Genomic DNA, 16,040 nt, shown 5'->3' with positions numbered 1-16,040 from the left:
CCACCCTCCCATTCTCATCTGCCTCCTTAACCCACCTCACATCTTGAGCCTCACTTCCCATGTTCGGGTTCTGGCAACTCCTCTGGGCCTCCAGACCTGTAACTTCCAGCCTCAGCCCCCTTGGCCACCTCCCTGGTCCCCATCCCCGAGATTGGTCAGTCACTGCTGTGCTTTGCACACTCAGTTCCTCCGCTCCGGTCCTCCTGTTTCCTGGCCGAGTCCCCACAGAAAGGTGCCCGTTGAGTGAGCCTTTGCTCAGACCTGACCCAGTGCCATTGTCACGGAGCAGAGAGGGGACCGGCGTGACCAGTGCTAGCAGACCGCTGGCCAGCACTGCAGTCTAGTCCCAAGACCTTGCATCCCCAGGCATAAAAGGTGTGGTCCAGGCTGGCCTCAGGCCCCCCAGCTCGAACTTCCCAGGGTGGGCGGGCTCTGAATTTGTCTCCCCACTGTGTGCTGCTGGGAGACTTGGTCCAGTCAGGATTCACTCAGACCGCTCTCACCCGGTTCTTAGCCGGAACTAGCCATGCTCTCCTTCCTCACTGACCTGTCTTAGCCAAGTTCTCACCCATTTCACAGCAGCTTGTGTGGCCTTGTCCTCCTGGTCTTTGCAGGCTAGTAAAGACATGTTGACATCATGTTGACATCAGTGGGCCCCATTTCTGCATGCAGGCAGCTCCCTCTGCGGCCAGCATATACGCAGAACATTCCAGTGTTCGTGTGTCCAGAACCAGCTCCCCGGGAACCACAAACAGAACAAAAACCTGCTCGCTTACAAACACAGCTGCGGGCAAGTAAGATTTCTCTTGACGTTCTGTGAGCCATTGGTTCAGGACACGGGGGGCTTACGGGCTGACCAGCCTTCTCCCTCCCGGCTGGAAGGAGCAGGGAGGGGAAGGGCCAGGCGTGCACTGGGCGCCGCTGAAGGCGGGCAGGACCCCCAGGCCTTCAGCACTCGCCAGGTGAGGCCAAGGCCATAGCCATTTTGTGGGCTGGACAGCCAGGGACGAGGGCGTGACACTCACCTTACAGCCTGTTGTTTTAATGTGAACACATCTTGAGAAATTGGGATAGTTTGCCCCAAATCAATTATTTCTGGCTCTTCTTAAAATACCAGAAGATCTGCAGCAGAGGGCCCTCGTCGCTATGGGGCAGCTGTCAGCTGGCACGGACCAGCCCCAGGGCTGGACTGCTCCCTGACCGCCAGCTCTGAGGCCAGTGTCACCTGGCCACTCATGACTCTGTGCTAATGTAACAAGGTGTTAGGTTTCTGATTTGTTTTTGTTGTTTGTTGGTTTTGTGGGAGTTTTGCCTCTTGACGTTTTTATTGAGGTATAATTTATGTAAGTGAAACAGCTCTTAGGTGTTCCCCTAGGCGAGCTTTGATAGGTGCAGACCCCTGTGTAGCCGCCCTCAGGGAACGTCCCAAGCTCTCGTGTGCCCTTCCATCCCCCCCCCCCCCCCCACACACACACACGTTGTGTTTCCTCTGACCACAGATGCGGTTACCGCTGTAAGATTCATGCAGATGTAATCACAGAATAGCTCCACTTTTGTGTCTGGCTCCTTTGTCATAGCATAATGTTTTCAGGGACATCTGCTAGTGTTTTAATGTCTAGTCTTATTGTGGGGGGAGGAACTCTTTCTTCTTTTTGAAACTTAGTTTTTCTTTGACCACTTGAGGGTCAGTTGTCAAGAGTCTTGTGGAGGAACTTGAAAATAAGGCGTATTCTCTAGTTTTGAGCTACAAAGGTCAATGTATGTCAGTCAGAAGCACCTTATTAATCATGTTATGTAGGTATTCTGTTTCATTATTTGTATTTCATTCACTTGGACATAGAGACGTGTATCCATCTTTCCTTTAGTTTCTTTCAACATCTGTGTCTCTTTAATATTTCTGCTGTATAAATGTTGCTGCCATGTTTGGTGCGTGAGTGTCCGTTTCATCGTAGCTTTCTGGGACCCGCAGCCTCGCGTTTTGAGGAGCTTTTCCATGTCTAGTCAGTGTCTTTGGCTTGAACTTCCTTTGACCTGACATTAAGGTCACGACACCTGCTTCCTTCCTGGGTATGTCTGGCCTGCTTTCTGAAACGCCTTTCTGAGTTTATTTTAGTGGATCTTTTGTTTGTTATCCAATCCTGAAAAGCTTTTTCTTTAATGTATGAGTCAGCTGTGACTGGTCTCAGTTCTGTCTTACTATGTGTATGTCTTATTTTCTGTCTTATTATTATCATATGCTGTGTTTTGAGTGAAGTCTCCTCTGCGTGGCCGTTCCTTTGTTTGTCAGCCTGTGAGGTGACTCTCAGCGATGGGCCGCAGGCATGGTCAGGGCACCCGCCCCTGGGACCCATGCCCAGGTCTGTGTTTAGTACTTACTGTGGTTACTCTTTTTTTCTTTTTTTTTAAGGAGGGCACAGCTCACAGTGGCCCATGTGGGGATCGAACCAACCACCTTGGTGTTACTACATAGCACCACACTCTAACCAACTGAGCTAACCAGCTGCCCCTACTGTGGTTCCTTTTCCCAGTGTTTTTGTTGTCTCTGGGTGAAGTCTGCCTTCTAGTAACGTCCTCAGGGAGAACTGTCCGTCCTGTATCGTCCAACAGGAACACAGGAGCTCACATGTAATTACAATCTTTCTAATAGCCTCATTAAAAAGGTAGCGAGAAACAGTGAAATTAATTTGAGTAATTTGTTTAACCCAGTATTTTCTGAAACATAATTTCAACATGTGACCACAGTATTTGCAGCTGTTTTTTTGGACTGGGTTTTGAAACAGTGTCTCTTACACTGGAAGCAGCTCAGTGAACCCACCATGTTTCAAATGCCACATTGTGGTTGCTGACTTGGGGCCTGCCAGTCAGAGGAGGCCGTAGTGGCCGCAAAGCCCATGGCCGCCTCCATCCCTGTGTCTTACGGGTGTGGTGCGTGCGCCTTCTGCCTCTGAAGGCGCTGTGAGAAACCATTGGGCTGCGTTCTGCACGGACTTCCTGTTCTGACACGTCATGTAAATGGCGTCAGGCAGTATGTGGCCTTTCCCTTCGTTTTGTCTTTATTTTTATTGGGGAACAGTGTGTTTCTCCAGGGCCCATCAGCTCCAAGTCGTTGTCCTTCAATCTAGTTGTGGAGGGTGCAGCTGAGCTCCAAGTCCAGTCGCCGTTTTCAACCTTTAGTTGCAGGGGGCGCAGCCCACCATCCCATGCGGGAATTGAACCTGCAACCTTGTTGTTCAGAGCTCACGCTCTAACCAACTGAGACATCTGGCCACCCTTGGCTTCTTTCCCTTTAGTGAAACGTTTTCAGGGGCCATCCACATGGTAGCGTGTGTCAGTGCTTCATTCCTTTTGGTGGCCAAGTACTATTCCAGTGTCTGGATGTGCCCCGTTCTTTTATCCGTCCACTTAAGGACTTGGGACGGCTTCCCTGCCTGGCTCTTGGGAGCAACGCTGCTGTGAACGCCTGTATACAGTTCCTGGTGTGTTTTTGTCTCTTGGGCGGGCTTGCTGCCGCGTCGCGGCTCCGTGCTCAACTTACAGAAGCGCCGGGCTGTGTCCACGTTCACGTTCCCACCAGCGGTGGGGAGGGTCTCTGATCTTTTCTAACTTTGTTTTCATTTCTTTTTCTCTTTACCTCATTTCTGCCTGTGATCCAGGCTGTTTCCCACTGTTTCACTGTGCTACTTCAGTTCCAGCTTCCTTCTGGTGGTTGTTGGGTTAATGTGTTTTCTTCTGCTGCTTTTCGGACTTCTGCCAGCTCGTGGTTCAGCTTCTGGGTCTTGGAGGCTGCCTTGCAGTTATGTGATTTCCCCTGCAGGGGGCGGGCTTGGCTCGTGGTGCCTGGAGAAGGACATTGCCTACAGCCTGCATAGGAACAGGCCCGTGTTTCTGGGAGCATTCTAGCACTTTTGAAAGTACGTTTGCATCAGAAGAGAAGAACTTGGGAAGGACCCACATTTCCTGAGCAGGTGGAGAATGCAGAATACTCCATGCATCCCTCCTGGAGTTCATGCAGACCCTCTGGGCCAGAGTGACTGTGAAATCAGTGCCCCCCACCTCCAACTCAATACCACCCGTCCCCTTATTACACTCCTACCTGGGGAAGGGCACTGTGAAAGTTGCTCCTCGCTTCTCCAAAGGGCCCCTGCAGAATGAGGCACCATTAATGGGCGCACTGTGTGTGTGGAAGGGGGGAGGCGAGGAGGTCGCAGTTCACAGCTGCGGCTGGAGCCACAGGTCAGAGCCTGGGCCCAGCTGCTTCCCTCTCCATGCACCCCGAGTACTGAGTTGGCCAGGCTCCTGCTCGCCCCCCCCCCTTGGCTGAGACCCCACCCGAGCTGCACACAGACTAGGCCATGTTTCATGTGTGGGGACCGGGACCCAGATGCCAGGGGAGCAGAGTAGGCTGTGACCACAGGCTCTGACCACCGCTCTGCACTGCGCTTGCCACAGGCCGGCCCAACAGCTGCCAGAAAGCAGAGAATGTTTCTTCAGTGCTGCACTGAGCATGAAGAAAGTAGTCTCTGAGATGGAGAGATTCTCCAAGGCCATACCTGTCTGTCTGGAAAACAGCAATTTCTGTTTTTTTCTGGAAAGTGCGGGACCTGGGCTGTCTTGCTGACTGATTGTGGCCTGTAGTGTCTCAAGCTTTCGACTGCCCACCTCTTCCTCTCAGTCTTGCGTCTCAGTCAGTGGCAACTCATCTCAGTTGCTCAGGCCGTCAACCTCCACGTCACCGCCCTCTCTCAGGCCCTGTGTCCAGTCCAGTAGCAGAGCCAGCCGGCGACCTTGAGACCAGACCCAGCACCTGGCCCTTTCCACCAGAGATGTCAGCCTGTCCAGGGCTGCCCACTCAGAGTCAAGGCCAGAGCCCTTCCAGGGGCTGGGCCCGCTGGCTGCCAGCTCCTTCCCAGCAAGCCAGCCTGCCCAGTCCAGGGCCTCTGTGTCTGTGGCAGGTCTGCCTGGTCCACTCTTTTCCAGAGTGGCTGCAGGGTCCCCCCTTTTCGTTCCCTGGTCTCCACATACTTCTCAGGGAGACCATCCTTGCCCGTCTTAAGTAAGCTCTCAAAATGCCCAACAGCCCCCATCTCCCTTTCTGGCTTACCACCTAGTGGACATTGAATTCTGCTGCTTTTCCCTATTCCTTTGTGTATTGGGTGTCTTCCCTCCCTGGAATGTAGGCACCGAGGAGGTGGGCAGGGATTTTATCATCAGCTTTTATTGCTAGCTGCAGTTTCCCTCCCTGGAGAAAAGGTGTTTGCAGGAATGAGTGAATGGATTCCAGGGTCAAGATAACAAGCAACTCTGCAGCCATGTCAGCAGGTTCTTCTAGAGTCTGGACTCTGGATTCTAAGCTTCTGTTGCTTGTCTGCATCAGAGACTGGAACTGAAATCCTGGTTTATGTTTCTTTAGTTAGGAACATTTTATCAGTCAAAGCTCTGCTGTTGCCATCCTCACTTTCGGACTCTCTGCAGGCAATTTGAAAAGGAAACACGTGCTGAGAGAGAGACCTAGGCTGGAAAGGGAATGACTTCTCACCCACCCGCTGCCCGGTGCGCCCTGTGCGGGGCCGGAGTCCGTGGTGGACTCGCTGTTCTCCGCCCACTGCACGCTCTCACTGAGGCCCCCGGGCTGTGCCACCAGCCTGGGCACCTCCTCCTTGGTTCCTACTTGTCTCAGACATGGTTGAACACTTCTCCACCTCCAGGATATTATTCTCCCAGACTGTTTTCATTTATAATCGAAGGTGGTACAATTTCAGAGGCCAAGATGCTTCTGGAACTCCCGTGCTTGCATGTGTCTTGTGCTGGTGGGGAGGGATCGAGGAAGGCACGCAGGTTATCAGCCCAGATTCAAGCAGGTCCCTTTGTCTTGGCATGTTTGGGTCTGTTGATCAAACCTTCCCCTCCATAGTTTAGCCTCCTGCACCAGTCAGCTGGGTGTGCTTCTCTCCTCGAATGCTTTTCCATTGTTCAGATTAAAGCACTTAGATTTGAGGCAAGGCCGGGTGTGTGGGGGGGGTGGGGGCATGGGGGGCAGGGTGGGGCTAGGAGAAGAGTTCCTGCTGCATCTGGGAATCACCTCCTTTCCGTCACCCTTGATAGGCAGCAGGAGGTAGGGCCAAGTGCACAGCGTCCTGTCCTCTACCAGCCCACAGTTTTTCCTTAGTACATAAGGACTGGACACAGCTCCATGAGGCTCACCTGAGCAGCATGTGGTCCCTAAGCAGCCATCAGTCCCCGACTGCTTGATGGAGTAGCACTGGGGGCCTGGCGCCTGCCTCCTGGCCGGAAGGGAGCCCAGCCAGCCTGCCCTCCCTGCATCCTGGCCCTGGGCCCCATTCAACTCAAGGCCTGGGTGTTATCCCTCACACTTCCGTGACTAGGTTTTTTGTGGAATGAGAGTCTTGTGCCCTTCTGGGAGACGGTCTAAAGGACGCCAACTGGGCGCTGCAAGGCTGGCCTGAACCAGAGGCCGCCTCTCTTAGGAGGCCAAGTTCACGTTTGAATCTTGCCCACGGAGTGCACTGTCTACATTGTAGCTGCTCTGAAACCCTCCGTCCCCTTTTCTGTGTTCTCCCTTCTGCCTTTATCTCCATCACCGGATCCCATGCCAGGGCACCCTGGTCTGGCATGGGAGCTGGCACTGCCACTATTGTCGGCCCCCCGCTGACACCGTGGGACCTCTGGCTCTCCCCAGCCCCTGCAGGCCCTGTTGTCCCTTCTGTGTGGGAGCAGCAGCGTTCCTAAGCTGGACCTGGCATGATGACGTTTGCTCCCGGGCCTTTTCCTTCCCCTTCTGACAGGACAGGGCTGTTTGCGTCCTGCAGGACGAGCTGGAATGACGAGGCATGCGCCGAGTGCGTTTCCCCACAGAGCTCAGCAGGGCTCAGCTAGAAGGAGACCGGTGGGCACAGAGCCCCTGACTGTCTCTTCTTTTGTCCTCAGAGCCCCCCAAGATGAACCCAGTGGTGGAGCCACTGTCCTGGATGCTGGGCACCTGGCTGTCGGACCCACCAGGCGCTGGGACCTTCCCGACACTCCAGCCCTTCCGGTACCTGGAGGAGGTGCACATCTCCCACGTGGGCCAGCCTATGCTGAACTTCTCGTAAGTGTGCCGTGTCTGTGAGGGGGATCGGGCGGACAGGAGGGAGCTGGGCGTGCTTCAGAAAGGCGCCTCTTCCGTCCCTGACCCCACATCTGAGACACCCTGTGGGTGACAGTGGGACTTTCCGGCTCTGTGTATGTGGTGAGGCCAGGCTGGCAGGACCCAGGCTTCTTACCTCCACATACAAACAAGTACGAGTGCACGCTCAGCCGACTCCCTCGGCTGGTGGTACTGAGAGGAAGAGGGCTGGGCTTCCTTTCACACGTACCCCTGAGTACGTCAAGGTCTGAAAGAAGCTGTTAGTGTTGTGGTTCCAAGTCCTACTGGACAGCAGAGCAGAAGTACTTTGAGGTCCTCTAGCCCCCCCCTTCACCCCCACCCCACACACACACAGAGCAGAGGACGTGCTTTTAAGGAGGCAGGTTGCAGTGTGGGGTGCTGACATGGGGGGTCCAGGGGAGGTGGCTAAGAAGGTTGTTATTCTTAATCACAGAGGTAACACACATTTCTTAAAATTTAAACAATAAAGAGGAATATAAAATGAAAAATAAAACTGTCCCTTCCCCAAGCTCCACTACACAATTAACTATATTAGGGCTGGCCCAGTGGCTCAGGTGGTTGGAGCGCTGTGCTCCTAATGCCTGGGTCACTGGTTCAATTCCCACATGGGCCAGTGAGCTGCGCCCTCTACAGCTAAGATTGTGAACAACAGCGCTCCCTGGAGCTGGGCTGCTGGGAGCATCCAGAAGTCGGTGTGGACTGCCATGGGCTGCGGGCTGCCGTGCTGCCTTGGGCTACTGTGTGCTGCTGTGAGCCGGTGACCAACTGCCTCAGCCAGGGGGACTGCAAGGCTCATAATACCAGCATCAGTCGATGCAGTAAATTATATTAATTTCTAAGCGTGAGTCATACGGGCCTTATAAAGATCACTCCTAACCACGATACGTTAAATATTTTCTCAGGTGTCATTGTCCATGTGGGCATATGGGAGCTGTGTCCTACACAAGTAGACTGAGAAGCAACGGATTGAACCGGAGGGTCGGGGGGGCAGAAGCAGGGGGAAACAGAAGCAAAATTAATTATTTTAAGCATCTTATTAACTTGATGCTATTTGTATAATGCTTGGCAACTTGAGAAGGATTTAGAAGATCTTATTTTAGAAACATTTTCTCATACCTTTTTGTATTATACTTGACTGAATGGATGAGGGCAAAGTAATATCCTGCTCGTAACCCAAAAGGTGGAAATTCTGTATAACTCAAAATAACATACAATGTAAAGCCATCGTTTAAAACTGGGTTACAACCCAGTAGAGAATTTTGTGACTAGCATTAAAAGGAAAATGAAATGAGTAGCCAGTACATGTTTTGGTAAAGCCAGTGGTGTGTGTGTGGTGGGTTATGGTCCAAGATATGTCTCATTAGGGCTTTCAGGGGAGGGCATGTGCATTTACGTGGGCTGTAGGCACAGTGCTGCTGTTAGAGGTGTGTCTGTCGTAGGGACAGCCGAGGGTCAGGCCGGAGCTGGGGTAGTGGTGGTGTTTTAAGCTTCAGTGCTCTCCGCGCAGCTGTCCTCACGGCCAAGAATTTGCAGTCGTGAGGCGGGTTACTTAAGGACCTGTGTTTCCCACCGTTATGAAGAATCCATTGGATTCGTGGGCAAGACAATGGCTTCCAAGAGGGCAGGCCAGGTGTTGGTGTGGGGTTTTACGTCTTGTAGCTGAGGAATGAGTATGCGAGGTGCCCCAGCCAAAAGGGCCTTGTGGGAAGGGTACCCTGAATTATAAAGAACAGGTGCTGTCCTTGAGGTGGCAACGAGCCCAGCCGTTTGGCTAAGGGTGGGGTGCCAGGGGGTGCTTCCAGGCTGGAGTAGAAGCCCTGATACAGCCGGCGGCCACAGCCCACACGCGTGGTACCCAAGTCCCCACGGTGTCCATGGTACGTCTAATGTCTGTTTCCACGTGTCGAAAAGTGTGGTCCCTTGTTGTGGGTGGGGCCCCGCGCCTGCGCTCACTCCCTGCTCCCGGTCCAGGTTCAACGCCTTCCACCCGGACACGCGGAAGCCGATGCACCGGGAGTGTGGCTTCATCCGCCTGGAGCCCGACACCAACAAGGTGGCCTTCGTCAGCGCACAGAACACAGGTACCCTCGCCCCCAGTCGGGTGGCCCCTGCTCCCGGGCACATTTGTTGGGGCACAGAGTGATCCTGTGGGTACCTTTCAGGGTGGGAAGCATCCGGCCTTTGGATGGGTGGGGTTGGGTCCCTGTCTGCCACGTGTGGCAGTCCCCAGGAGGTGGGTGGGGCCGTAGGAGCATCTGCGAGAACTGGCCAGTTTTCTTTTCGCCTTAGTTCCTTCAGTAAAGCACACTAGTGGCTTCCTTCCCCACGGGCGCACAGGACTTTTCCTGTGGGGTCGGGCTCTGGGGAGAAAGCTAGACCAGGGATGCTCGCTCTCCAGCTGAAAGCTCTCTGTCTGGAGGTCTGCTTTGCCCCCACAGGGAGGTAACCCTAAAATAGTACATGAATTAGAAATTACTCAAAACTCACTGGTTGACCTTTCCCTGCTCACTGGCTCAGGTGAGTCCCACTTCCTGGAAGCCGGTGTGCTCAGGACCAGCCCAGGCTGGACTGGAGCTGCCCAGGGCGTCAGTGGGCTGGACGTGGTGGGAGCCAGAGCGGCCCCATTCCCTCGTCTCAGAGCCCAGGGGGCCTGTCTGATGGGGGATGTTGGAGTCAGGGCACCCGGGGAGGGCAGCTCCATGAGACCACCTGTCCCAGCTGTAAGAGGAGTTGGTCTTTTCCCTCTTGACGCCGGGAGCTTTACTGCAGGCAAGGGCCTCAGGGCCCCGACGGCTGCCCAGTTCACAGCTGTTGGAGCCCCGATGGCAGCCAGTGTAGGAGCTAGGGCAGCCCAGTGCTGTGGGTGCCGCTGTGGACTGACGGCCCTCCCTTGCAGGCATCGTGGAGGTGGAGGAGGGAGAGGTGAACGGGCAGGAATTGTGCATCGCGTCTCACTCCATCGCCAGGATCTCCTTCGCCAAGGAGCCCCACGTGGAGCAGGTGAGCCCGTCCGTGATGTGCCGCTTCATTCCCTGACACACCACTGCATGGTGGACACCTTTCTGTCTCCATGCCTGTCATTCTTCCCCACTCCCCACACGTACCCGGGTGGGGGCCATGACTCCGTCAGCCCGTCCCTGGCTGGTGGACAGTGACGTGCTCTCAGGTTCATTGTTTTCCTGTCATCAGTGTCCTTTTGCATTTGTGTTGCCCACTTTTGCAAAAATGTCCAAATCAATTGGATAAATTTTTCCCAGGTGACTTGCTGGATCAAAGGATAGGTACATTCTAAATTGTTATGGATACTCTTAAATTGCTTTTCTTAACAATTGCCTTCCATTGCACTTAGTCGCGGACAGCTCATGGTAGGGTGAAGACATAAGTGCAATGTAGGTAGAATGCTGTTTCCATATCATAATCTAATTGGTTGTTGATGGTTATGGGGAAACTTCTGGCTTTTGTGTGTTTCTGTCGACTGGGGCCACGTTTGTCACTATCTAACCACCGGATCTGGGCCCAGCGCTGACAGCAGCAGAGTGAACATGTGTTGACCTGCCATGGGGGTAGGTACAGCTGTGTCTCGCCCCTGTGAGATGCCTGCTGTAGGCTCATCACTGGTGGACAACCGTTGCCGGGTCAAAGGATCCTACTCGTGTACTAAGAAACCCTCAGGAAAGGGTTCTGCAGCCTCTTTCGGGAGGATTCTGTGTTTTTCCCACTGGAAGCTGTCGATGCAGTGAATTGCATTAATTTCTAAGCGTGAGTCATGTGGGCCTTATAAAGGTCACTCCTAATCACGATACGTTAAATATTTTCTCAGGCCTCATTGTCCAGGTGGGCGTCAGCTCTTCATAAAATGAGCTGGGAGCTCTCAGCTGTGTCCGTTCCCTTGCAAAGGGTGGTCCCTACAGGAATTAGTGGTGACCTCTCTGCAAGGCACCTGGCCTTGTTCACCTCAGGCCCCTACCTTGCTTCATTTGCAAATGTACGTTTCCCAGGAAAAGTGCCAGTTTCATTGAGATGTTCAGAGTTTTAGGGAAAAGCAACACATACGGCTTTCGTTTTATCTGCCACCCATGTTCCCTGTATTTTTCTGTGTCTTCTCTATTTCTTGCTCATACTTGCCAGAGGCTGCTGATTTTATGAGTTTGGTTTGGATTTTGTTTCCTTATTTTTACTAGAGAATGAACGTTGTGTTTTATTAATTAAACCAAAAAAGTGCCTCTTTTGCAGAAGGGAGAATAGGCAGAGGCGAGGCCTGTGGGGGCGGGGATGAGGGGAGGGCTCAGCTCTGCCAGTGACCTGCTGACCAGAGCCTGGACACACGAGCGCAGTTGGCCTCCCCTCTCAGGTTGACCTTCCCCTGGGTTGGCCGTTCCTCCTTGTTGGCGTGGGCAGGATGAGGGGAGGAAGCAGCTCACATGGGAGGCCAGGAGGAGAGTGGGAGGCAAGGCATCTGCAGAGCGGGGAGCCGCAGTGCTGGGATGGGCTGCCAGCCCTCTGCCGCCGCAGCCCGACCCTTCCGTCACCCCACTGCCTGTGCTTGGTCACTTGAGACCCCCACAGTCCACATGGCATGTGCCCAACACCAGCCCTGAGACGGACCAAGGCCAGGCCTGTTTGATCCTGAGGGTCCGAGAGGCCACCGCCTTCAGAACCTGCCCGCTTCCTGCTGCCCACATCCTGAGGCGAGGACTCCAGCATCGAGTTTTGCAGGCCAGCTGCTCCGATGACCAGTGAGGTTGACAATCTTGTCCTGTTGGTCTTGGGCCATCCTCTCTTCGAAGTCCTGTTTGAGCCTGTTGACCATCTTCTATTGCGCCTTTTCTTACTGACATGAATTATTGAAGAGTTTGGATATAAGCCCTTCGTTAGTTACATGTGTTGCAAATACCCTTTCCAGTCTGTATCTTTTCACTTCTTTTTATTATTTTTGAGAAACAGAAGTTTGCAGTCATACATGGTTCAATTTACCAGTTTCTTTCTTTGTGGATTCTGTTTTTTAATGTGTCTTATTTAAGCAGTCTTCCCTAAGAATAGGTCAATAAATATATATATATATTTTTTTTTTAATTGAACCTTTACAGTTTGACCTAAAACCTTTCCTTTTGGTCATGAATGCACCTGGAATTGACTGAGAGGCGACCAGCTACCCTGGGCTGCTGCTGGAAGGGCCTGTCCTCCTTGCTGTCCTGAGCACCGTCCCCCATCAGGCTCTGTTGCCTGTTCTCTCTCCTGTCCCAAGTGGTCTTGAAACAGGAGGGCAACTGAGTCCGGGGCTCGTGCTCCCTGCGCCCCGCTCAGCAAAGAGACCGACACAGGAGCACCAGTGATTTGAGAAGGCAGCAGGTTAACACCTTAAAACTGCCTTAACATTCTCAGGGGAAATCTGGGTGTTTCTCCTGAGGCTACGTGCTGGTTCAAGGTGGGGGGCTCTGCATGGAGCCTTCCCTCTGGCGATGTGATTCTTTTCCGGGTGTCAGCAACCCAGGCATCCCAGGAACAATGATGGGAGTAGCAGCCTGGAAAGAATGCTAGACCATTGCGCTTGTGCTCAATAAGCGTAAGGGTGTTAATTATAAGTTTCCAGATAATTTTCTAAAAGTGGGAGTCCCAGCCGGGCCTGCTTCAGTCTTTTGTCTATACCTGTGGCAGAATCATACTGTCTTAATTACTATGGCTTAACAGAATTTTTTTTGGTTTGATAAAAAAGTAAAACATTTTACAAAAAAATTTCTATATAGACAATCATGTCATCTGCTATTATAGGCAATGTTTCTTCCTCCTTTTCAGTCTTTATACCTGAGCAGAACTGAGACAAGTTAGTTAGCACGTTGCTAGGTAGACAGGGGGTTCCCTGTTGGAATAAACAAAAAAAACAGCCATATCCTGAAACTCCAGGTCTGGAATATCTCCTTCATTCCAGGACAGAGCTATGAGAATACACCCTTGAGGTTAATAAACTATCTCAAATCCCTTTTGGCCGGACAAAGGAGCAGATCTGATGGATAAGAATGGCTTATTTCATTAATCCCTTCAGGATGAGCAAACAGGACAAACCTGATAGATGAATTCCATTAGAAGGCTCCAGCCCCCTTCCCCAAGCAGACAAGGGAAGGTATAAAAGTAAGAACTTTTGCCTCAGTCACTGGGCACCCCCATTTGGGACCCCCTCCCACTCGCTCTGACCCTTTGCTTTCAATAAACTACCTTCCTTTACAACTCTTTGCCTCTCCCCTGGTCCGTGTTTCCATTTTTCGGTCTCACAAGACACGATCCTGGCCCACACCCAGAAACTGCCGGCAGATCCAACATCATTACATCAGAACCATCAGAATAATTGTCAGTACAAATGGTGGGAGTGTTACCATGCTAAAGGTCCGGCTGCTCCTGCAGGAGAGCCAAAACTCGAGAGATGAGGTTGGAGGACAGGTTTATTCAAAATGCTGGCATTCCGGGAGGGTGGCAGACTCCTGTCCACCCCCCCCACCCAAGCCCACCCCCTCCCTCTCTGCCAAGCCTGGCCAAAAGGTTTTATGTTTATGTGCTGGTGGGGAGAGGCAGAACACAGGGAAGGGGAAGCTGGTCTGGCAAGTCCTGGGGGGAAAGGTGCTTCCCAGAGGCTGGTTTGTTTCCAGGATAGGAGAGGGTCTTATGCAGAGATAAGAACTTCTTTCAAGTCCTTGAGCCAAGTATGCATACAGTCTGGAGTAAACAGAACCATTGAAACTGGCATGCGTAGTAAATGTATAGTAAGCAGAGCCTGTAAGGTTTGGCAGGAGTGGATAGAAGCAAAAAAAAAAAAAAAAAAAAAAGACTTTGAAAAAGTTTAAACTAGGGCCTGCCTGGTGGCTCAGGTGGGTGGAGTGCTGTGCTCCTAACACCAAGGTTGCCAGTTCAATTCCCACATGGGCCGGTGAGCTGCGCCCTCTACAGCTAAGATTGTAAACAATGGCTCTCTCTGGAGCTGGACTGCCAGCCGTGATCAATATTAAAAAAAAAAAATTATTTAAAAAAAAAAAAAAAAAAAAAAAAAAAGAAAAAGTTTAAACTACACTGTCAAATCGAATTCCACTAGAGGTTTAAATCTCAAAATAGAAGATGGGGTGTTACCGTTACAGAAATAAACACCTGTGCCTTGTTCTCTGTCTTAGGGGGGAAAACATTCAGTCTGTCCTTATTGGCTATGATGATGTTAACTGCATTGTTTTTATTGATACCCTTTATCAAATTATATTTCCTTATGGTTTTAGTTTGCCAGTTTTAACAATCATAAATAGGTGTTGAATTCTGACACATGCATTAACTGTAACTATTGAGATATATGATTTTTCTCCTTTAGTCTTGTAGTCTGATGAATTAGGTTTTCAAATGTTGCACCAACCTTACACTTTTTTTTTTGTTTTTTGCATCAACCTTACATTTTAGACAAGCCCCACTTGGTTGTGATGACTTACCATTTTTTGCTATTGCTGGATTGATGTATTACTAAAATACATAAACTGGAAGATTTTTACATCATATTTCTCATTCTGGGTTTAATTTCTTCTTTTTTTTTGGTTTCTTAAAGGGAAACTTCGATCACTGATATTAAACTCCTTTTTATTTTGTAATATACCATTTGAAGCTATAAATTTCCACTTAACACAATTAATATATTGTGCTTTTATTATCTGCTGGCTGAAAATATTTTATTTCCCTAATTATTTTTTCTTTAAACAGGGTTTATTTAGAAGTGTGTTACCTATTTTCCAAATATTTGAGAATTTTCTCAGTATTCTATTGTTAATGATTTCTAATTCAATTCTAAAAGCCCAGAGAACATGCTTTCTCTTAGTTATTTTATGCTACAATAATATACGATTTTACTTTTTGAATATTTCATGTGCACTTGAAACAAGTGCTCTTGAGTTTCATTTGTTTATTTTTGTCTAGTCAAAAACTCCCTGTTTAAATTGGAGTGCCCAGTCCATTTACATTTAACATAAATGTTATTGATATGTGAGGTTTTAAGTTCACCATCTGGACTTATCTTCCATATGTTCTTTCTTGTTTTTGTTCCTCGTCTCTTCCTTTAATGTGTTCTCTTGGGTTAATTAAATATTTTTAGCATTCTATTTTCTTCTATTAGCTTCTGAACTGTATCTCATTTTTGTAATGGCTGCTTTGAGGCTATATGCATCTTAAATGTATCACACTATTTTTAATCAATATTGTACCATTACATTTCCCACTTCACACCTGATTTTGGATAATCCCGGTCTCACTTTATAGGTGACACTTTCCCCATCCCACTTCACGTGTTGTAACCTTACAGCTTTATAATTCCATTTACCCTTTTTTTGTGTGCTATTGTCATCATACTTTTTACATGTAAAAGGTATACACACACACTCAACACTACAAATCTTGTTACTTTTACATTAATTAGTTGACTTGCAAAGAAATTACAACGAGGGGGAAAATAATGTCTTAGAATTGTCCACTTACGAGCTCTGACAATTAAGTTCACAAACTCATCCTAGAAAAAGTGCTACATAACTCATTGCTGAATATTACTGTGGTCACCTTTGAAGTGCTCCCCGTGGGAAGCTATGCACCGACGCCAGTACCTAGTCCACCCTTCAAAGCAATTTTGGAACTCTTTTTCTGGAACGGCCATCAACTGTCATCGTATTACCCTTGATGTCCTGAATGTCATCCAAATGTCTTCCTTTCAGTATTTCCTTTGTGTTCGGGTAAAGAAAGAAGTCATTGGGGGCCAGATCAGGTGAGTAGGGAGGGTGTTCCAATACAGTGATTTGTTTACTGGCTAAGAACTCCCTCATAGACAGTGCCGTGAGAGCTGGTGCATTGTCGTGATGCAAGAGCTTCT

At 50.3% G+C, this 16,040-nt stretch overlaps 1 protein-coding gene across 2 annotated transcripts in view; it reads left to right on the top strand.

Moving 5' to 3' along the window:
• THAP4 (THAP domain containing 4) overlaps nt 1-16,040 on the top strand; it is a 48,412-nt gene that overhangs the window by 21,273 nt on the left and 11,099 nt on the right. For both annotated transcript variants that reach the window (XM_019711671.3, XM_019711672.2), the window contains 3 exons: nt 6,946-7,105; nt 9,137-9,246; nt 10,062-10,165. In XM_019711671.3, the coding sequence (XP_019567230.2) occupies nt 6,946-7,105; nt 9,137-9,246; nt 10,062-10,165 (374 nt within the window). The remainder of the gene's footprint in view (nt 1-6,945; nt 7,106-9,136; nt 9,247-10,061; nt 10,166-16,040) is intronic.

The sequence above is a fragment of the Rhinolophus sinicus genome, chromosome 17, assembly GCF_057876585.1.
Source record: "Rhinolophus sinicus isolate RSI-liver-muscle chromosome 17, RSI-T2T, whole genome shotgun sequence".
In the NCBI taxonomy this organism is placed as follows: domain Eukaryota; kingdom Metazoa; phylum Chordata; class Mammalia; order Chiroptera; family Rhinolophidae; genus Rhinolophus; species Rhinolophus sinicus.
Note: the sequence above shows the minus strand (reverse complement) of the source record. Positions and strands in the feature narration are given on the sequence as shown.